The sequence below is a fragment of the Nerophis lumbriciformis genome, linkage group LG14 (assembly GCF_033978685.3).
Source record: "Nerophis lumbriciformis linkage group LG14, RoL_Nlum_v2.1, whole genome shotgun sequence".
Classification (NCBI taxonomy): Eukaryota; Metazoa; Chordata; class Actinopteri; order Syngnathiformes; family Syngnathidae; genus Nerophis; species Nerophis lumbriciformis.
The window spans coordinates 42,261,540-42,284,607 of record NC_084561.2 but is presented as its reverse complement, the minus strand read 5'-3'; the positions used below and the strand labels follow the sequence as shown (position 1 = coordinate 42,284,607).

General features: G+C 39.4%; 1 protein-coding gene across 1 annotated transcript in view; it reads right to left on the bottom strand.

The window, feature by feature from the left end:
• zmat3 (zinc finger, matrin-type 3) overlaps window positions 1-9,925 on the bottom strand; it is a 75,523-nt gene extending 65,598 nt beyond the window's left edge. The window contains exon 1 of the mRNA XM_061975511.2: window positions 9,640-9,925. Within this exon, the coding sequence (XP_061831495.2) occupies window positions 9,640-9,742 (103 nt within the window). The 5' untranslated portion in view covers window positions 9,743-9,925. The remainder of the gene's footprint in view (window positions 1-9,639) is intronic.
• Window positions 9,926-23,068: the final 13,143 nt, after the last annotated feature.

Genomic DNA, 23,068 nt, shown 5'->3' with positions numbered 1-23,068 from the left:
AAACTTCCACAATTCCCACATTCTTCAACCCATTCAAACCATTCCACCTTTAACACATTCAACTCAGCCTAGACATTCAAACTACCATTTTTCCACATTCAACACATTTCCAGGAATTCCCGTTCTTTGGTAACCTATTTCCTCTCTTCTTAAGTTCGACTACTCCTTTCACATTTTTCAACCCATTTCAACCGTTCCACCGTCAAAACACTCCTCATATCCAGGACAAAAACCAAGTTGGTTAAGAAACTAGAAAAATTCCCGGTTTTCCTGAAATTTCAGAAATGTCTTAATTAAAAACTGTTACTAATTCAACATTTGTTGACCGATTTAAACAATTCCAACACCAACCAATGCAGCTCATTCAGGACATTCATGCTCCTAATCATTTTTTTTTTTAAATCCCGCGTTTCCCAAAATTCCAAAATGTCCCGGATTTTCCCATTGAAATGAATGGGACATTTTTCCAAGTTGCACAATTTCCACATTTTTCAACCTATTCAAACCATTCCAACATCAACACATTCAACCCATCCTCAACATTCAAACTACAATGTTTCCACATTCAACACATTTCCAGGAATTCCCGTTCTTTGGTAACCTATTTCCTCCCTTCTTAAGTTCGACTACTCCTTTCACATTTTTCAACCCATTTCAACCGTTCCACCGTCAAAACACTCCTCATATCCAGGACAAAAACCAAGTTGGTTAAGAAACTAGAAAAATTCCCGGTTTTCCTGAAATTTCAGAAATTTCTCAATTAAAAACCCTTACTAATTCAACATTTGTTGACCGTTTTAAACAATTCCAACACCAACCAATTCAGCTCATTCAGGACATTCATGCTCCTAATGATTTTTTTTTTTTAAATCCCGCTTTTCCCAATATTCCCAAATTTCCAGGAAGTTCCCATTGAAATGAATGGGACATTTTTCCAAGTTGCACAATTTCCACATTTTTCAACCTATTCAAACCGTTCCAAAATCAACACATTCAACCTATCCTCAACATTCAAACTACAATTTTTCCACATTCAACACATTTCCAGGAATTCCCGTTCTTTGGTAACCTATTTCTTCCCTACTTAAGTTCGACTACTCCTTTCACATTTTTCAACCCATTTCAACCATTCCACCGTCAAAACACTCCTCATATTCAGGACAAAAACCAAGTTGGTTAAGGAACTAGAAAAATTCCTGGTTTTCCTGAAATTTCAGGAATTTCTCAATTAAAAACTGTCACTAATTCAACATTTCTTGACCGATTTAAACAATTCCAACACCAACCAATTCAGCTCTTTCAGGACATTCTAATCCTAATCTTTTTTTTTTTTTAAATCCCGCGTTTCCCAAAATTCCAAAATTTCCCGGATTTTCCCATTGAAATGAATGGGACATTTTTCCAAGTTGCACAATTTCCAAATTTTCAACCCATTCAAACCATTCCAACATCAACACATTCAACCCATCCTGAACATTAAAACTAAAAATTTTCCACATTCAACACATTTCCAGGAATTCCCGTTCTTTGGTAACCTATTTCCTCCCTTCTTAAGTTCGACTACTCCTTTCACATTTTTCAACCCATTTAAACCGTTCCACCGTCAAAACACTCCTCATATTCAGGATAAAAACCAAATTGGTTAAGAACTAGAAAAATTCCCGGTTTTCACGAAATTTCAGGAATTTCTCAATTAAAAACTCTTACTAATTCAACATTTCTTCCCCGATTTAAACAATTCCAACACCAACCAATTCAGCTCTTTCAGGACATTCATGCTTCTAATCTTTTTTTTTTAAATCCCGCGTTTCCCCAAATTCCAAAATTTTCCGGATTTTCCCATTGAAATGAATGGGGCATTTTTCCAAGATGCACAATTTCCACATTTTTCAAACTATTCAAACCGTTCCAACATCAACACATTCAACCCATCCTGAACATTAAAACTACAAATTTTCCACATTCAACACATTTCCAGGAATTCCCGTTCTTTGGTAACCTATTCCTTCCCTTCTTAAGTTCGACTACTCCTTTCACATTTTTCAACCCATTTAAACCGTTCCACCGTCAAAACACTCCTCATATTCAGGATAAAAACCAAGTTGGTTAAGAAACTACAAAAATTCCCGGTTTTCCCGAAATTTCAGGAAATTCTCAATTAAAAACTTACTAATTCAACATTTGTTGACTAATTTAAACAATTCCAACACCAACCAATTCAGCTCATTCAGGACATTCATGCTCCTAATTATTTTTTTTAAAAATCCCGCTTTTCCCAATATTCCCAAATTTCCAGGAAGTTCCCATTGAAATGAATGGGACATTTTTCCAAGTTGCACAATTCCCACATTTTTCATCTGTTTCAAACCGTTCCAACTTCAAAATGTTCAGCCTCTTCAGGAATGGTGTGCTCTACTTCAACAATTCTAAAATAAATTCCCGGATTTCCCGTAATTCCTTTTTTTTTTTTTTTTTGGGAATTTTCCCCATTCAAAATGAATTGGCTATTTATTTTTCAAACTTCCACAATTCCCACATTCTTCAACCCATTCAAACCATTCCACCTTTAACACATTCAACTCATCCTAGACATTCCAACTACCATTTTCCGCATTCAACACATTTCCAGGAATTCCTGTTTTTTGGTAACCTATTTCCACCCTTCTTAAATTCGACTACTCCTTTAACATTTTTCAACCCATACCAACCGTTCCACCGTCAAAACACTGCTCATATTCAGGACAAAAACCAAGTTGGTTAAGATACAAGAAAAATTTCCTGTTTTCCCGAAATTTCAGGAATTTTTCAACTAAAAACTCTTACTATTTCAACATTTCTTGCCCGATTTAAACAATTCCAACACCAACCAATTCAGCTCATTCAAGACATTCATGCTCCTAATGATTTTTTAAAAATCCCGCGTTTCCCAAAATTCCAAAATTTCCCGGATTATCCCATTGAAATGAATGGGGCATTTTTCCAAGTTGCACAATTCCCACATTTTTCGACGTATTCAAACCATTCCAACATCAACACATTTCACTCATCCTGGACATTCAAACTAACACTTTCCCAAGTTCCGAACCAAATTCCGGTTTCCCTGGAAATTCAAACTCTTCAACGTTCAAACCATTCCCACATTCAAACTATTTCAGCGTTTAAACGATTTCAACATTTAACCGTTTCTACATTCATCCTATGTTCCATTAGCATTTCAGTTCAGCGTCAGCTTTTCAACATTCAAACCATTCCAACATTCAAACTATTCTTACATTCATACTACATTCTGTCAGCATTTCAGTTCAACTTCAGAATTGGAGCATCCACACGCAAATCCTTCAGGGATTGCCTCACCTAGTTATATTATTATATTGTTATATTACTACCACAAGTGTTGGAAAAGTATATTACAACTGGAAAAACTTTTATGTTTTGGTTGCAGCCCTGGTCCTATGGTTGAGAAGCACTGATCTATAACACAAAGCTACGAAGTTGATGTTTTGACCTACTTTTTATTAATTTTAGCGTCCTCAATGCGCAAAAGGTATCAAAGTGGGCCCTCTGCATTCTTCAATTTTTTTATACAGTACAGGCCAAAAGTTTGGAATCACTTTCTCATTCAATGTGTTTTCTTTATTTTCATGACTATTTACATTGTAGATTGTCACATCAAAACTATGAATGAAGTTCATTCATAGTTTTGGTGTGACATAGTTTTTGGTGTTCATTCAATGAACGCATGTGGAGTTATGTACTTAAGAAAAAAAGGTGAAATAACTGAAAACACGTTTTGTATTCTCGTTTCTTCAAAATAGCCACCCTTTGCTCTGATTACTTTTTCGCACACTCTCGGCATTCTCTGGATGAGCTTCAAAAGGTAGTCACCTCAAATGGTTTTCATTTCACAGGTGTGCTTGAAGCTCATCCAGAGAATGCCAAGAATGTGTTCACCACACCTAGTGTGTGTGTGTGTGTGTGTGTGTGTGTGTGTGTGTGTGTGTGACTATCAGTGGTACTTAACTTAAAGCAGTCATCAGAGCAAAGGGTGGCTATTTTGAAGAAACTAGAATACAGGTAAAAGCCAATAAATTAGAATATTTTGAAAAACTTGATTTATTTCAGTAATTGCATTCAAAAGGTGTAACTTGTACATTATATTTATTCATTGCACACAGACTGATGCATTCAAATGTTTATTTCATTTAATTTTGATGATTTGAAGTGGCAACAAATGAAAATCCAAAATTCCGTGTGTCACAAAATTAGAATATTACTTAAGGCTAATACAAAAAAGGGATTTTTAGAAATGTTGGCCAACTGAAAAGTATGAAAAAGAAAAAATATGAGCATGTACAATACTCAATACTTGGTTGGAGCTCCTTTTGCCTCAATTACTGCGTTAATGCGGCGTGGCATGGAGTCGATGAGTTTCTGGCACTGCTCAGGTGTTATGAGAGCCCAGGTTGCTCTGATAGTGGCCTTCAACTCTTCTGCGTTTTTGGGTCTGGCATTCTGCATCTTCCTTTTCACAATACCCCACAGATTTTCTATGGGGCTAAGGTCAGGGGAGTTGGCGGGCCAATTTAGAACAGAAATACCATGGTCCGTAAACCAGGCACGGGTAGATTTTGCGCTGTGTGCAGGCGCCAAGTCCTGTTGGAACTTGAAATCTCCATCTCCATAGAGCAGGTCAGCAGCAGGAAGCATGAAGTGCTCTAAAACTTGCTGGTAGACGGCTGCGTTGACCCTGGATCTCAGGAAACAGAGTGGACCGACACCAGCAGATGACATGGCACCCCAAACCATCACTGATGGTGGAAACTTTACAGTAGACTTCAGGCAACGTGGATCCTGTGCCTCTCCTGTCTTCCTCCAGACTCTGGGACCTCGATTTCCAAAGGAAATGCAAACCAAACCAACCCAAACCATCAGTGATGGTTTGGGGTGCCATGTCATCTGCTGGTGATGGTATTTCTGTTCTAAATTGGCCCGCCAACTCCCCTGACCTTAGCCCCATAGAAAATCTGTGGGGTATTGTGAAAAGGAAGATGCAGAATGCCAGACCCAAAAACGCAGAAGAGTTGAAGGCCACTATCAGAGCAACCTGGGCTCTCATAACACCTGAGCAGTGCCAGAAACTCATCGACTCCATGCCACGCCGCATTAACGCAGTAATTGAGGCAAAAGGAGCTCCAACCAAGTATTGAGTATTGTACATGCTCATATTTTTCATTTTCATACTTTTCAGTTGGCCAACATTTCTAAAAATCTCTTTTTTGTATTAGCCTTAAGTAATATTCTAATTTTGTGACACACGGAATTTTGGATTTTCATTTGTTGCCACTTCAAATCATCAAAATTAAATGAAATAAACATTTGAATGCATCAGTCTGTGTGCAATGAATAAATATAATGTACAAGTTACACCTTTTGAATGCAATTACTGAAATAAATCAAGTTTTTCAAAATATTCTAATTTACTGGCTTTTACCTGTATAAAACATGTTTTCAGTTATTTCAACTTTGTTTCTTAAGTATATAACTCCACATGTTTAATTCATAGTTTTGATGCCTTCAGTGACAATCTACAATGTAAAAAGTCATGAAATAAGGAAAATGCATTTAATGAGAAGGTGTGTCCTCACTTTTGGCCTATACTGTATATAGATTTCTTTTTTGCCTGCCAGCAGTTTGCAATTATTTTATATTCCATTTTAAAAATCATTACAGCTGTTGACACAAAAAGCTACATTGTTTGTCGTGGTGTATTTTTATTTCATTACTGTCCTGAAAAAGGACCAAACTGTGATCTTAAAAACCGAAGAACGTCCTAGTGTTGTTGTCACGTTCAAACACTGATGGCATTTATTAAACAGACAAGAAGCAAGGAATTGAACCGAGACAGAATTCAATTTAGCTCATTGAGAAGAAACATCTGGGCAGTCTTCCACCACGCTCTGACGAAAGGTCGCACGCCTCCTTTTATTTGGACTTCTCATGATTACATGGCAACAGCTGTTTTTCTAAAGGGGCGGGGGGTCGTAAACAGCCGCTGCCTTTGGTTACAAAACAGTTCAAAGAAAATGTGCCTGGAGGAGGGGTCAGGTCCTGCTTCCTCTCCGCTTTGTAGATCTCGGGTCAAGACAAAATCTTCCCGTGGATTACAATACATCAAAGAAACCGACACCTTCATGTCGCTTCCCATCCTACACAGTGGAGTTTTACAAGCCTTTTGATTGGTAAGATCAAAGACAGCTTTTGTCTGCTCGCCAGGAACTCATTGAAGCACAACGTTTTGTGAGAACTCAGATACAATTATTCTGACAGTTGTGATTCCGATTCAATTGTAATTGGTTTTCATTGCTTGTTTTGAACTCTTGTTTTTAGTTTGAAAACCAAGCATACAAAACCTCCTTCCATTCTTGGGAGCCCGGGATCCACTGAGGATCTCTAAATAGGCCAAGTGTCTTTTTTTTTCTACAGTTCCAATCAATTATGGAGCAATGAGAAGCACATGCATCATGCGCTTCTTCATTCTGCTTCACTGGGCAATAAAAAAGAGAAAAAAAAGCCGAGAAAGCATCATGGACAAAACATGTCTCTTTACGCTACACTTACTGCACTACAGCTTTGTACAACCTAACATGTACTTTACCATTTTATTGTTATTTCAATGTCTCTACATGTTTCTTCAACCATTTTCATGGCATGACAATTATTTTTTAGCAGTTTTTATTAATACTCAATAAGAAGTTTATTGTGAATGGATGAGTAATGTATTCACTTAAGCAATTGATATGTTTAGTTTATTATTTGTTTCTTCGGTCAGTGGTCAAAAAAATAAACAAATAGTTTTACATGGACAAACAGTTGTACATTCATAAATTGAAAATGTTGCAGACCGAAAGGGTTTAGGCTGAAGTTGAACACTTATTGCGCCTAACCCTATAAACAATGTCAAATACAAGATGAGCTCCCGAAAAATATGAAATTTCCTTTGCACAACATATTATAAATACACCTTGTACACAACATTGTCAGGTTCAAACGCTGATGACATTTATTAAACGAGACAAGAAGCAAGGAATTAAACAAGAGACAGAATTCAATTTGGCTCGATTGAGGAGAAACGTCTGGACTGTAGTCTTTGTACAGTTCCACCACGCTCTGACGAAAGATTGTACGCCTCCTCTTTTATTTGGACTTTCCCTGATTACATGGCAACAGCTGTTTCTAAGGGAGGGGGGTCGTAAACAGCCGTTGTCCTCGGTCATAGAACAATTCGAAGAAAAGGTGCCTGGAGGGAGGTCAGGCCCTACCTCCTCTCCGCTTTGTAAATCTCGGGTCAAGACAAAATCTTTCTGTGGATTACAATACATCAAAGAAACTGGCGCCTTCACGTCGCTTCCCATCGCTTCCCATCGTACACAGTGGAGTTTTTCAAGCCTTTTGCTTGGTAAGATCAAATATAATAATATGCCCACTGTAGATGTATATTTAATGCTTTGTTGACTGTTAAGCAACCAACAGCCCAAGACAAATTAAAGAAGTGTTTACAAACATTTATTCAGACAACATTTCATATTGTAAACATTATAACACTTATAAAAGACTTTTAAAGTAATTTTGATAGTAGGCTATCATTATAACACGTATATAAGGCTTTTAAAGTCATTTTGATAGTAGGCTAATATAGACACTTACATCATGTGTTGTCTTCATTATAACACTTATATAAGGCTTTTAAAGTCATTTTGATAGTAGGCTAATATAGACACTTACATCATGTGTTGTCTTCATTATAACACTTATATAAGGCTTCTAAAGTCATTTTGATAGTAGGCTAATATAGACACTTACATCATGTGTTGTCTTCATTATAACACTTATATAAGGCTTTTAAAGTCATTTTGATAGTAGGCTAATATAGACACTTACATCATGTGTTGTCTTCATTATAACACGTATATAAGGATTTTAAAGTCATTTTGATAGTAGGCTAATATAGACACTTACATCATGTGCTGCCTTCATTATAACACTTATATAAGGCTTCTAAAGTCATTTTGATAGTAGGCTAATATAGACACATCATGTGTTGCCTTCATTATAACACTTATATAAGGCTTTTAAAGTCATTTTGATAGTAGGCTAATATAGACACATACATCATGTGTTGCCTTCATTATAACACTTATATAAGGCTTTTAAAGTCATTTTGATAGTAGGCTAATATAGACACATCATGTGTTGCCTTCATTATAACACTTATATAGGGATTTTAAAGTCATTTTGATAGTAGGCTAATATAGACACTTACATCATGTGTTGCCTTCATTATAACACATATATAAGACATTAAAAGTCATTTTTGATAGTAGGCTAACATAGAAACATATATATATATCATTATAGCACTTATATAAAGCTTTTAAAGTCATTTTGATAGTAGGCTATCATTATAGCACTTGTATAAGGCTTTTAAAGTCATTTTGATAGTAGGCTATCGTTATAGCACTTATATAAGGCTTTTAAAGTCATTTTGATAGTAGGCTATCATTATAGCACTTGTATAAGGCTTTTAAAGCCATTTTGATAGTAGGCTATCATTATAACACTTATATAAGGCTTTTAAAGTCATTTTGATAGTAGGCTATCATTGTAGCACTTATATAAGGCTTTTAAAGTCATTTTGATAGTAGGCTATCATTGTAACACTTATATAAGGCTTTTAAAGTCATTTTGATAGTAGGCTATCATTATAACACTTATATAAGTCATTTTGATAGTAGGCTAATATAGACATATCACGTGTTGGCTTCATTATAACACTTATGTAAAGCTTTTAAAGTCATTTTGATAGTAGGCTAATATAGACACATCACGTGTTGGCTTCATTATAACACTTACATCAGGCTTTTAATTTTTTGCGGCTCCAGGCAGATTTTTTTTTTTGCTGTTTGTATTTTTGGGTCCAACGTGGCTCTTTCAACATTTTTGGGTTGCCGACCCATGCCCTAGCCCATTCCTGCTCTGCCATTGATAAGAATACGGTGGCAAATTGCATGGTCTCCCGTGGGGGGGCGGGGGGGTTGCTATGATATGCCGTGTTATGTCCAATCCGCGTTATAAAACATGTCAGACGTGCAGCAGCGAGTTCGGATGGGATTGCAATTTCTCTCACAACAGCTGATGTGACAATGCATCCTTTTTTTTTTTTTTTTTTTTTTTTGCTGCAGCACACTGGTGTGAGACTGGGGTCTATGATGCATGAACACCTTCTCTACTGTACTGTACTGTACTGTGTGACTGCTGCATGTCAGTAAAGACTCGTTTTTCCGCCTAGTATGTCAACAAAAGCCAATTATGCACATTTTGTTCCACCTAGTATGTCAACAAAAGCCAATCATGCACATTTTGTTGCACCTAGTATGTCAACAAAAGCCAATAATTCACATTTTGTTGCACCTAGTATGTCAACAAAAGCCAATAATTCACATTTTGTTGCACCTAGTATGTCAACAAAAGCCAATCATGCACATTTTGTTGCACTTATGTCAACAAAAACCAATCATGCATATGCTTGCATAGCATCCACAGATAGATGTGCACTGCGGTGCAGAAAAGAGGTCTCCTTACCTGGCAAAGGGGGAAGATAATGGCTGCTGACACCGGTAATATTCCTGCGATAGTGTGCAGTCTGATAGTAGGCTGCGTCCTGGTTCCTCAGCTGCAGCGTCATGGCAGCAGCAGCGGCCCCGCTCTCGTCCACCACAAACCTGGGCGGGATGGCGAAGTCTGACAGCCGCCACCACTCCCTCACAGACGGCGGCGTTCACGGCAGGGGTCGCAGTCTCCGGCGGAGGGACTTGAGGGGAGAGAGGAGGGGTCCACTCGGGGAGGAAGGAACAAACATCGCGTGGTCATGTTGGTGGGTCCATTAAAAAAAACGACAGCATGCGGGTGGAAAGCGGAGACGCGCGCGGTCGATAATGAACCAGCACCCCCTTTCGTATATAATGGTATAGTCTATTACCGATACCACTGCTGTTAATGTGCATGGGCGGCAATGACACATACAGCGTCGATGCAGATACTTTTTTTTCAACATTTTTAAGATCATCATATATACATATATATTAGGGGTGTGGGAAAAAAATCGATTCGAATTCGAAACGCAATTCTCACGTTGTGCGATTCAGAATCGATTCTCATTTTTAAAAAATATATTTTTTTATTTTTATTTTTTTTTAATTATTTTTTTTATTTTTAAATGCCATCCATCCATCCATCTTCTTCCGCTTATCCGAGGTCGGGTCGCGGGGGCAGCAGCCTAAGCAGGGAAGCCCAGACTTCCCTCTCCCCAGCCACTTCGTCCAGCTCCTCCCGGGGGATCCCGAGGCGTTCCCAGGCCAGCCGGGAAGACATAGTCTTCCCAGCGTGTCCTGGGTCTTCCCCGTGGCCTCCTACCGGTCGGACGTGCCCTAAACACCTCCCGAGGGAGGCGATCGGGTGGCATCCTGACCAGATGCCCGAACCACCTCATCTGGCTCCTCTCTATGTGGAGGAGCAGCGGCTTTACTTTGAGCTCCCCCCGAATGACAGAGCTTCTCACCCTATCTCTAAGGGAGAGCCCCGCCACCCGGCGGAGGAAACTCATTTGGGCCGCTTGTACCCGTGATCTTGTCCTTTCGGTCATAACCCAAAGCTCATGACCATAGGTGAGGATGGGAACGTAGATCGACCGGTAAATTGAGAGCTTTGCCTTCCGGCTCAGCTCCTTCTTCACCACAACGGATCGATACAGCGTCCGCATTACTGAAGACGCCGCACCGATCCGCCTGTCGATCTCACCATCCACTCTTCCCTCACTCGTGAACAAGACTCCGAGGTACTTGAACTCCTCCACTTGGGGCAGGGTCTCCTCCCCAACCCGAAGATGGCATTCCACCCTTTTCCGGGCGAGAACCATGGACTCGGACTTGGAGGTGCTGATTCTCATCCCAGTCGCTTCACACTCGGCTGCGAACCGATCCAGCGAGAGCTGAAGATCCTGGCCAGATGAAGCCATCAGGACCACATCATCTGCAAAAAGCAGAGACCTAATCCTGCAGCCACCAAACCGGATCCCCTCAACGCCTTGACTGCGCCTAGAAATTCTGTCCATAAAAGTTATGAACAGAATCGGTGACAAAGGGCAGCCTTGGCGGAGTCCAACCCTCACTGGAAACGTGTCCGACTTACTGCCGGCAATGCGGACCAAGCTCTGGCACTGATCATACAGGGAGCGGACCGCCAAAATCAGACAGTCCGATACCCCATACTCTCTGAGCACTCCCCACAGGACTTCCCGAGGGACACGGTTGAATGCCTTCTCCAAGTCCACAAAACACATGTAGACTGGTTGGGCAAACTCCCATGCACCCTCAAGGACCCTGCCGAGAGTATAGAGCTGGTCCACAGTTCCACGACCAGGACGAAAACCACACTGTTCCTCCTGAATCCGAGGTTCGACTATCCGGCGTAGCCTCCTCTCCAGTACACCTGAATAGACCTTACCGGGAAGGCTGAGGAGTGTGATCCCACGATAGTTAGAACACACCCTCCGGTTCCCCTTCTTAAAGAGAGGAACCACCACCCCGGTCTGCCAATCCAGAGGTACCGCCCCCGATGTCCACGCGATGCTGGAATGAATCAATCAAAACACACAACAATACCATAACAATGCAAACCAATTCCAAAAGCAAACCCATCCCTGTGGTGTACCTCAGGGATCAATACTAGGACCTAAATTATTCAATCTATATATAAATGACATTTGTAAAGGTACAAAAGATTTAAAGTTAGTATTATTTGCGGATGATACAACAGCGTTTTGTTCAGGAGAGAACACACAGAAGATACTACAAATAATAACAGAAGAAATGAACAAATTAAAAAGATGGTTTGACAAAAACAGACTATCGTTGAATCTCAGTAAAACTAAAATAATGCTATTTGGTAACAGTAGAAGAGAAAGTCAAACACAAATACAAATAGACGGAATAGAAATTGAAAGAGTAAATGAAACCACATTTCTAGGTATAATGATTGATGATAAATTGAACTGGAAATCTCAACGTAAAAAATATACAACATAAAGTAGCAAGAAACACGTCAATAATGAATAAAGCAAAACATGTTCTAGACAAAAAATCACTTCATATTCTCTACTGCTCACTAGTGTTACCATATCTGACTTATTGTGCAGAAATATGGGGAAATAATTACAAAAGTACACTTCATTCATTAACGGTGTTACAAAAAAGATCAGTTAGAATAATACATAATGTTGGATATAGAGAACACACAAATCCTTTATTTATTGAATCAAAGATTCTGAAATTCTACGACATAGTGAATTTGCAAACAGCTAAAATGATACACAAAGCAAACTATAACCTGCTAGCCAAGAATATACAACAATTCTTCTCAAAAAAAGAGGAGAAATATAATCTTAGGGAGAAATGTAATTTAAAAACATTTGTATGCACGTACAACACTTAAGACCTTCAGTATATCAGTATGTGGAATTAAATGATGGAATGGATTAAGCAAAGCAATCAAACAATGTACTAATATGATCCACTTCAAGAAACTCTTCAAACTTAAAGTGTTTACAAAGTACAAAGAAGAAGATAAACATTCTGAATTTATTTAACTCATCCATTCTTTCATTCTTTCACTCACAAAATAATCTTACTTATCTCAACATATGAAATGTAACTTACTTCACCAATTATTATTTATTTACTTATTTTTATTGTGATTACTTATGGAGTATATTGTGAATAAATTGAGAACAGGAAGTGAACAAAAGTTTTAGCAACTGTTATGTAAAAGAAAAGGGGTAGGATTAAATAAGCTCTGCTTCTTCCTACTCCTTTTCGAACATGTTGAAAAGAGAAACTGGAGATTGTGATGTATCATGTTGTATACTTGCATGTTCCAAATAAACTCAAACTCAACTCAACTCAACCCAACTAAGCAACACTCAGAACTGCAATAAACAGAGCAATTGAGAGGAGACACAAACACCACACAGAACAAAGCAAAAGTAGTGAAACAAAAATGAATATTATCAACAACAGTATCAATATTAGTTACAATTTCAACATAGCAGTGATTAAAAATCCCTCATTGACATTATCATTAGACATTTATAAAAAATTAAAAAAAGAACAATATTGTCACAGTGGCTTACACTTGCATCGCATCTCATAAGCTTGACAACACACTGTGTCCAATATTTTCACAAAGATAAAACAAGTCATATTTTTGGTTCATTTAATAGTTCAAACAAATTTACATTATTGCAATCAGTTGATAAAACATTGTCCTTTACAATTATAAAAGCTTTTTACTCTGCTTGCATGTCAGCAGACTGGGGTAGATCCTGCTGAAATCCTACGTGTTGAATGAACAGAGAATCCTTTTGAATCGGGAAAATATCGTTTTTGAATCGAGAATCGTTTTGAATTGAAAAAAAAAATCGATTTTGAATCGAATCGTGACCCCAAGAATCGATATTGAATCGAATCGTGGGACACCCAAAGATTCACAGCCCTAGTATCCATCTATATGTATATATATATATATATATATATATATATATATTTTAGAGATGCGCGGTTTGCGGGCACAACCGCGGAGTCCGCGGATTATCCGCGGATCGGGCGGATGAAATTAAAAAAAATTAGATTTTATCCGCGGGTCGGGTCGGGTCGGGTGATTGAAATAAAAAAAAATTTGATTTTAAATAGATTCAGGCGGGTGGCAGTTAAACCAATTGGGAAATATATATACATAGTTAAATGTTGTTACCCACATACGAAAAACGAGCAGGCACCTGCTGCATATGCCACAACAGAAGAAAAAAAAGAAAAAGAGATGGACACTTTTACGGAGCGGAGAAGGGACTCCTCGCCGGGGTCCGGGACCGAGGCCCCTTCCCCCGAGAGGGCCCCACCGGGAGCCGTAGCTGAGGCGATCCGCGAGAAGGGCCCGACGCACGTCCAGGGTCACCACCGCGCCCACCGCACCGACACCCCGCCTCGTCCGCCTTCGCGCAGCAGGTAAGCAGCTTACCTGCCCGCCACCCCCGTGGCCGGGGGCTCGTAACAGGGGTCACTCCGCGCGCTCCGCCCGCGCAGCTTACCTGCCCGCCACCCCTGTTGCCGGGGGCGCGTAACAGGGGTCACTCCGCGCGCAGTGCGCTCACGAAAGGGGTGGGGCTCACCCTGGTTGATATAGACAGCAGCTAGGACGGTGGCCATGGAAGTCGGAACCCACTAAGGAGTGTGTAACAACCCACCTGCCGAATCAACTAGCCCTGAAAATGGATGGCGCTGGAGCGTCGGGCCCATATACTCGGCCGTCGCCGGCAGCGACATGCGCTTGGAGGTGCGCTCAGCGCGGCTCCCATATGATTGCGCACTGGTGTGCATCTGGGTCGTGACAGCGTGGCACGCGAATGTATGTGCTGCATTGGATCAGTCTCCTTTCTTTAACAGGCAAAAGCTTTATAACCTCACTAATGCCTTGCATCGTCTATATTAGATATATAACAACGGGCGGGTGCGGGCGGATGGCGGGCGGATGCGGTTCTGATCAAATGTTAGATCGGGTGGATTGCGGATGGTTGACGACTTTCTGATGCGGTTGCGGATGAAATAATTGCCTATCCGCGCATCTCTAATATATATATATATGTATATATATATATATATATATATATAGGGACGGCGTGGCGAAGTTGGTAGAGTGGCCGTGCCAGTAATCGGAGGGTTGCTGGTTTCCGTTGTGTCCTTGGGCAAGACACTTCACCCTTGCTCCTGATGGCTGCTGGTTAGCGCCTTGCATGGCAGCTCCCGCCATCAGTGTGTGAATGTGTGTGTGAATGGGTGAATGTGGAAATACTGTCAAAGCACTTTGAGTACCTTGAAGGTAGAAAAGCGCTATAGATGTATAACCCATTTATTATTTATATATATATATATATATATATATATATATATATTATTATATATATATATATATATTACTACCGTTCAAATGTTTGGGGTCACCCAAACAATTTTGTGTTTTCCATGAAAAGTCACACTTATTCACCACCATACGTTGTGAAATGAATAGAAAATAGAGTCAAGACATTGACAAGGTTAGAAATAATGATTTGTATTTGAAATAAGATTTTTTTTTTACTTTAAACTTTGCTTTCGTCAAAGAATCCTCCATTTGCAGCAATTACAGCATTGCAGATCTTTGGCATTCTAGCTGTTAATTTGTTGAGGTAATCTGGAGAAATTGCACCCCACGCTTCTAGAAGCAGCTCCCACAAGTTGGATTGGTTGGATGGGCACTTCTTGCGTACCATACGGTCAAGCTGCTCCCACAACAGCTCAATGGGGTTCAGATCTGCATGGTGACTGCGCTGGCCACTCCATTACCGATAGAATACCAGCTGCCTGCTTCTTCTCTAAATAGTTCTTGCACAATTTGGAGGTGTGTTTTGGGTCATTGTCCTGTTGTGGGATGAAATTGGCTCCAATCAAGCGCTGTCCACTGGGTATGGCATGGCGTTGCAAAATGGAGTGATAGCCTTCCTTATTCAGAATCCCTTTTACCCTGTACAAATCTCCCACCTTACCAGCACCAAAGCAACCCCAGACCATCACATGACCTCCACCATGCTTAACAGATGGCGTCAGGCATTCTTCCAGCATCTTTTCAGTTGTTCTGCGTCTCACAAACGTTCTTCTTTGTGATCCAAACACCTCAAACTTGGATTCATCCGTCCACAACACTTTTTTCCAGTCTTCCTCTGTCCAATGTCTGTGTTCTTTTGCCCATCTTAATCTTTTTCTTTTATTGGCCAGTCCCAGAAGCCCAGAATACTGCAGCCGCCTCTTCACTGTAGATGTTGACACTGGTGTTTTGCTAGTACTATTTAATGAAGATGCCAGTTGGGGACCTGTGAGGCGTCTGTTTCTCAAACTAGAGACTCTAATGTACTTATCTTCTTGCTCAGTTGTGCAACGCGGCCTCCCACTTCTTTTTCTACTCTGGTTAGAGCCTGTTTGTGCTGTCCTCTGAAGGGAGTAGTACACACCGTTGTAGGAAATCTTCAATTTCTTAGCAATTTCTCGCATGGAATAGCCTTCATTTCTAAGAACAAGAATAGACTGTCGAGTTTCAGATGAGAGTTCTCTTTTTCTGGCCATTTTGAGCGTTTAATTGACCCCACAAATGTGATGCTCCAGAAACTCAATCTGCTCAAAGGAAGGTCAGTTTTGTAGCTTCTGTAACGAGCTAAACTGTTTTCAGATGTGTGAACATGATTGCACAAGGGTTTTCTAACCATCAATTAGCCTTCTGAGCCAATGAGCAAACACATTGTACCATTAGAACACTGGAGTGATAGTTGCTGGAAATGGGCCTCTATACACCTATGTAGATATTGCACCAAAAACCAGACATTTGCAGCTAGAATAGTCATTTACCACATTAGCAATGTATGGAGTGTATTTCTTTAAAGTTAAGACTAGTTTAACGTTATCTTCATTGAAAAGTACAGTGCTTTTCAATGTGACCCCAAACTTTTGAACGGTAGTGTATATATATATATATATATATATGTCTTAATAAGGTTATCCAAAAAATAGTGCTCGATACCGTAGTAGAGCGCAATATATGTATGTGTGGGAAAAAAAATCACAAGACTATTTCATCTCTACAGGCCTGTTTCATGAGGGGGGGTTCCCTCAATCATCAGGAGATTTTAATGGGAGCATTCACATACCATGGTTTATATAGGGCACAGAGTGGGTGGGTACAGGCTGGCGTAGGGGCGTGGTGATTGGCTCATGTGTTACCTAGGAGGTGTTTCCGTCTGTGGCGGCATGCTGTTATTATCTCAAACCACAACAAAACAAATGCAAATGAGCCGTCGGCCCCCGGACAGAGCGACTCCAAAACCAACAAAGGCTGCAACTGTCGAAAGAAACCTGATTGCCCTCTCAACGGGGGGTGCTTACAAACATCAGTTGTCTACCAATCTAAGGTAACACGCAAGGACATTAACACATCCGACACATATGTAGGATTAACCGAGGGAGAATTCAAAACCAGATGGAACAATCACAAGGCTTCTTTCAGGAACCAAAACCTGCGGAATACCACAGAACTCAGCAAACACATTTGGGACCTCAAAGACAATAATGTTGAATATTCAATAACATGGCAAATTCTTGCATCCAGCACACCTTACAATAGTGGTAATAAAAGATGCAACCTATGCTTGAAAGAGAAACTGTTTATTATTTACCGTCCAGACCTGTCATCCCTCAACAAGCGCAGCGAAATTGTAACAGCATGCCGCCACAGACGGAAACACCTCCTAGGTAACACATGAGCCAATCACCACGCCCCTACGCCAGCCTGTACCCACCCACTCTGTGCCCTATATAAACCATGGTATGTGAATGCTCCCATTAAAATCTCCTGATGATTGAGGGAACCCCCCCTCATGAAACAGGCCTGTAGAGATGAAATAGTCTTGTGATTTTTTTCCCCACACATACATATATATATATATATATATATATATATATATATATATATATATATATATATATATATATATATATATATATATATATATATATATATATATATATATATATATACACACACATAGTCATGGTCAAAAGTGTACATACACTTGTAAAGAACATCATGTCATGGCTGTCTTGAGTTTCCAATCATTTCTACAAGTCTTATTTTTTTGTGATGTAGTGATTGGAGCACATACTTGTTGGTCACAAAAAACATTCATGAAGTTTGCTTCTTTTATGAATTTATTATGGGTCTACTGAAAATGTGAGCACAAGTCAAAAGTATACATACAGCAATGCTAATATTTGCTTACATGTCCCTTGGCAAGTTTACCTGCAATAAGGCGCTTTTGGTAGCCATCCACAAGCTTCTGCTTGACCACTTGACCACTCCTCTTGACAAAATTGGTGCAGTTCAGCTAAATTTGTTGGTTTTCTAACATGGACTTGTTTCTTCAGCATTGTCCACACGTTTAAGTCAGGACTTTGGGAAGGCCATTCTAAAACCTTCATTCTAGCCTGATTTAGCCATTCCTTTACCACTTTTGAGGTGTGTTTGGGGTCATTGTCCTGTTGGAACACCCAACTGCGCCCAAGACCCAACCTCCGGGCTGATGATTTTAGCTTCTCCTGAAGAATTTGGAGGTAATCCTCCTTTTTCATTGTCCCATTTACTCTCTGTAAAGCAGCAGTTCCATTGGCAGCGTGCTTTAATTGGTTTGGTATTCTGGTGTAAACTAGTGGCCAATACTACTTGTAATATTGATATCTTTAGTTCATTTAACCATTTTTATTGTTAATAATCACAAAAATGAGTTGGATTTTGATGGGGAAAGACCTGGGGATTATCAGAAATCTTATGAGACAAAACAGCAGGGTAAACATACACTACAAAAACTGAAATCTAAGATTAAATATCTCAAATAAGGGTGATATTTGCTTATTTTCTGTCTAATACGATAATTATTCTCATTAAGCAGATTTTATGTTAGAGTGTTTTACTTGTTTTAAGGGTTTTGGTCCTAAATGATCTCAGTAAGATATTACAGCTTGTTGCTGAGATTTGATGACCTATATTGAGTAAAACATGCTTGAAACTAGAATATCAACTGTTGCAAAGCTGTGTCATCAACACTCACAAGTATAAAACTAATTTTTTAAAGAAATAATTTCTTACTTCAAGCGTGAAAAAAAAAAAAATCATGATTTTGACACAATTGTGTCTCATAATTAAAACAGATGACAGCCAAATGGACTTTGCAGTTTCATTTTCAACGAAACAATAGAACATACGTACTCATATAGTAGTACAGTTGGCACAGTACAGTAAACTGACAGTCAGGGGCGCCGAAAAGGGGGGTGTAAAGGAGACGGATTCTAGGGGCCCGTGATGGAGGGGGCCCAGAGAGGCTCCTAATGATGATGAAATTATAATACAGAAAAAATAATGACACTGTGTTGGGCATACTTGCCAACCTTGAGACCTCCGATTTCGGGAAGAGGGGGGTGGGGGCGTGGTCGGGTTGGGGCGGAGCGTGGTTGGGGGCGTGGTTAAGAGGGGAGGAGTATATTGACAGCTAGAATTCACCAAGTCAAGTACTTCATACATACATACATATATATATATATATATATATATATATATATATATATATATATATATATATATATATATATATACATACATATCTACATCCTGAAAATATGCAAACAAAACTGTGTTTAGATAATTGATACTTCAAATTTGCATAAATAAATATTACGGAATATAACATAATTTGGCTTCTGAGAGTTTCAAAATGTAATAAATAAAATGCTAAAGTTGTTGATAAACAAGCAATTATTTTAATAATTAAATATGGTCATTTTAAATGAATTATTATGATAATTTAAAATCAATTATTTCAAATATGTTTATTTTAATGTATAATTCTATGGCTGGATGTAATAAGGAGTCAGGAAAAAATACAAATAAAAATACAATTAATTTTGATGTTTTTAGCAAAATATAGTAAACATGTATTTAGTTGTTTTTTTTGTAAATTAATAAATATATATATTTTTAGGTAAGATAAACATCCATCCATCCATCCATTTTCTACCGCTTAGTCCCTTCGGGGTCGCGGGGGGCGCTGGAGCCTATCTCAGCTACAATCGGGCGGAAGGCGGGGTACACCCTGGACAAGTCGCCACCTCATCACAGGGCCAACACAGATAGACAGACAACATTCACACTCACATTCACACACTAGGGCCAATTTAGTGTTGCCAATCAACCTATCCCCAGGTGCATGTCTTTGGAGGTGGGGGGAAGCCGGAGTACCCGGAGGGAACCCACGCAGTCACGGGGAGAACATGCAAATTCCACACAGAAAGATCCCATAATAATACAATTTATCTCCAGTCTGGATGATTTAGTTCTTGTCACCCTGTTGTCCTCCTGTCATGAAAAAAGGCTGTCCTCACTCAGGTCCGCATGGAGCTGGAGGGGGCGTGGCTTCCAGCTCCGGTTGAAAATCGGAAGATTTTCGGGAGAATATTTGTCCCGGCAGGTTTTCGGGAGAGGCGCTGAATTTCGGGAGTCTCCCGGAAAATTCGGGAGGGTTGGCAAGTATGGTGTTGAGGACCCTGTAAAGATTATTTTAATGGGGCCCAAAATCCCTAGCAGCGCCCCTGCTGACAGTTAATACTTAAATATTTAAAATGTGACATTTCAAACAATTTTGAACAGAAATAGTTCATGCACATTCAGATAAATTCCTCAAAATTACAATTAAAACTTTTTTGGCTGGTGCCCTGCTGTATATATGCACACTAATTGACTGAAAGAGCACGCCCTTGGCGCGATGATGTCATGTTGTCGATGGAAAAATGCATTTTTAGACAATATGATTTGCCTGAGCGGCGAGGAGACCCCGAGAGTAACAAGATGTTGACTTGTTGCCTTTCCATTAAGAATAATAAATTAGTTTTTAGTATAAGTTTGCTGGTTTCTAGAAATAATGCCGAGCGCATATCATTATGTCAAGATAATGGCACTAGCATTTACTTCATTTAAGAATATTTTTCAACATATTGAGCAAAAAATGTCTATTTTTTTCTACCAAGAAAAGTGCACTTAGTGCATACTTGCCAACCCTCCCGGATTTTCCGGGAGACTCCCGAAATTCAGTGCCTCTCCCGAAAACCTCCCGGGACAAATTTTCTCCCGAAAATCTCCCGAAATTCAGGCGGAGCTGGAGGCCACGCCCCCTCCAGCTCCATGCGGACCTGAGTGACGTGTTGACAGCCTGTTCTCATGTCTGCTTTCCCACAATATAAACAGCATGCCTGCCCAATCACGTTATAACTGTAGAATGATCGAGGGCGAGTTCTTGGTTTCTTATGTGGGTTTATTGTTAGGCAGTTTCATTAACGTCCTCCAAGCGCGGTAACAACACACAACAACAGCAGTCAAGTTTTCGTCTACGTAAAGCAGTTCGTCTGCCGTAAACGTAAACATTTATCAGTTTTCACATTGGTCAGTAGGGGGCAGTAGGGCGTTTCTTCCCAATTGAATGCTATCACCTGCAGACCGGAAGTTTCTTGTCATTCTGATGAGCGCGACCAGTCTGTGAACAACTGAAACGTCCTGTGTGCTTTTTCCTCCTGTATAACAGGTTAGTTTTGGTGAATCAACTCACTGAATAATATCCATGTGATCTTTATAAGTTTAAGTACACATTCTGATGGTGGAGCCTAAATCTAAAGTGTTTGTGAGTTGTAGTTTGTATTTGTGAATGAATCCAGTGTACAGCTGCAGTAATCAATACAAAATGGCGACGTGAGTACGCAATGTTTATATAGGAACTTCTGATCCTAATTCAGACTCCCAAATTAGAGCTCCCGTTTTCTTATTGATTGTATAATGTATATTTGTATAATGTGTGTGTTCTGAAATAGTGACAGAGAATAGAACAAGGATGGACAATTCAACTCTTAACTCAACAATGAGTAGAGGAGTGTTATATGTGTGTATATGTGTAAATAAATGAACACTGAAATGCAAGTATTTATTTTATTTATTTATATATATGTATATATATAATGAAAAAAAAATAAATAAAAAATAAATAAATATATATATATATATATATATATATATATATATAGCTAGAATTCACTGAAAGTCAAGTATTTCTTATATATATATATATTTTTTTTTTTCAAGTCGCCACCTGCGATGAGGTGGCGACTTGTCCAGGGTGTACCCCGCCTTCCGCCCGATTGTAGCTGAGATAGGCTCCAGCGCCCCCCGCGACCCCAAAGGGAATAAGCGGTAGAAAATGGATGGATGGATGGATATATATATATATATATATATATATATATATATATATATATACAGAGCCGGCCCAAGGTATAAGTGTACTAAGCGCTTGCTTAGGGCCCCGCGGCCACCAGGGGGCCCCCAAAAGCAATTAACAAAAAATTATTATTTTTTGCATGTACGAGTCTGACTGATGATTTCTAAATGATCAAAGATATATTATTGTACAAAAACACAATTTTAGGTCAACATTTTTGCACTTTGCTGTTTCAGGTTTTTGTTAGCAAAAATAATAAAGTGAATCAGAATCAGCTTTATTGTCCAGTTATGTTTAACACACATGGAATTTAACTTCAGTAGACTGCGCTCTCTTAGTACAAAGTAAACATTAAATATGAACAATTAACTAAAAATATAAACTAGTAATTAAAGACTAATAAGTACAAGACTGATGAGACAAGATGACACTTTTACTGTAAATACAAAGCTTTATCACTTGGACTGTTCAACCCCAGGCCACTCTTGTAGCTGAATGTTTTCTACATTTTAAGATTAGGAACCATATGTGGCACTCTGGACATCATTCGTTCATTCATTGGTATTATTTATGTTCTTAACTGGGCCACCCCCATATCTTTATAAATGACATGTCATTTGTAAAGACATGCCAGGCTGACTATAGGATAATGTAAACAACACTGCCAGAGCCGCAATGAGTTTATATATTATTTATATATTATTGGCAGAAATAGAGGGCCCCAAAATCAAATTTTGCTTAGGGCCCCATGGAGGCTTGGGCCGGCACTGTATATATATCTTAACCACGCCCCCAACCACGACCCCCCCCCCCCCCACCCCCGACCACGCCCCCCACCCCCACCTCCCGAAATCGGAGGTCTCAAGGTTGGCAAGTATGACTTAGTGAGAATATACTTATTTTAAGGTATTTTGGGGTTCATTAAGGTTAGCTAATTTTACTTGTTTTGGAAAGTCTTGACAAGCCAAATTTTCTTGTTCTATTGGCAGATCATTTTGCTTAGTTCAAATAAAATACCCCTAATTTTTGTATTATTTTTTTCTTGTTTTTGAACACTGACTTTTTTGC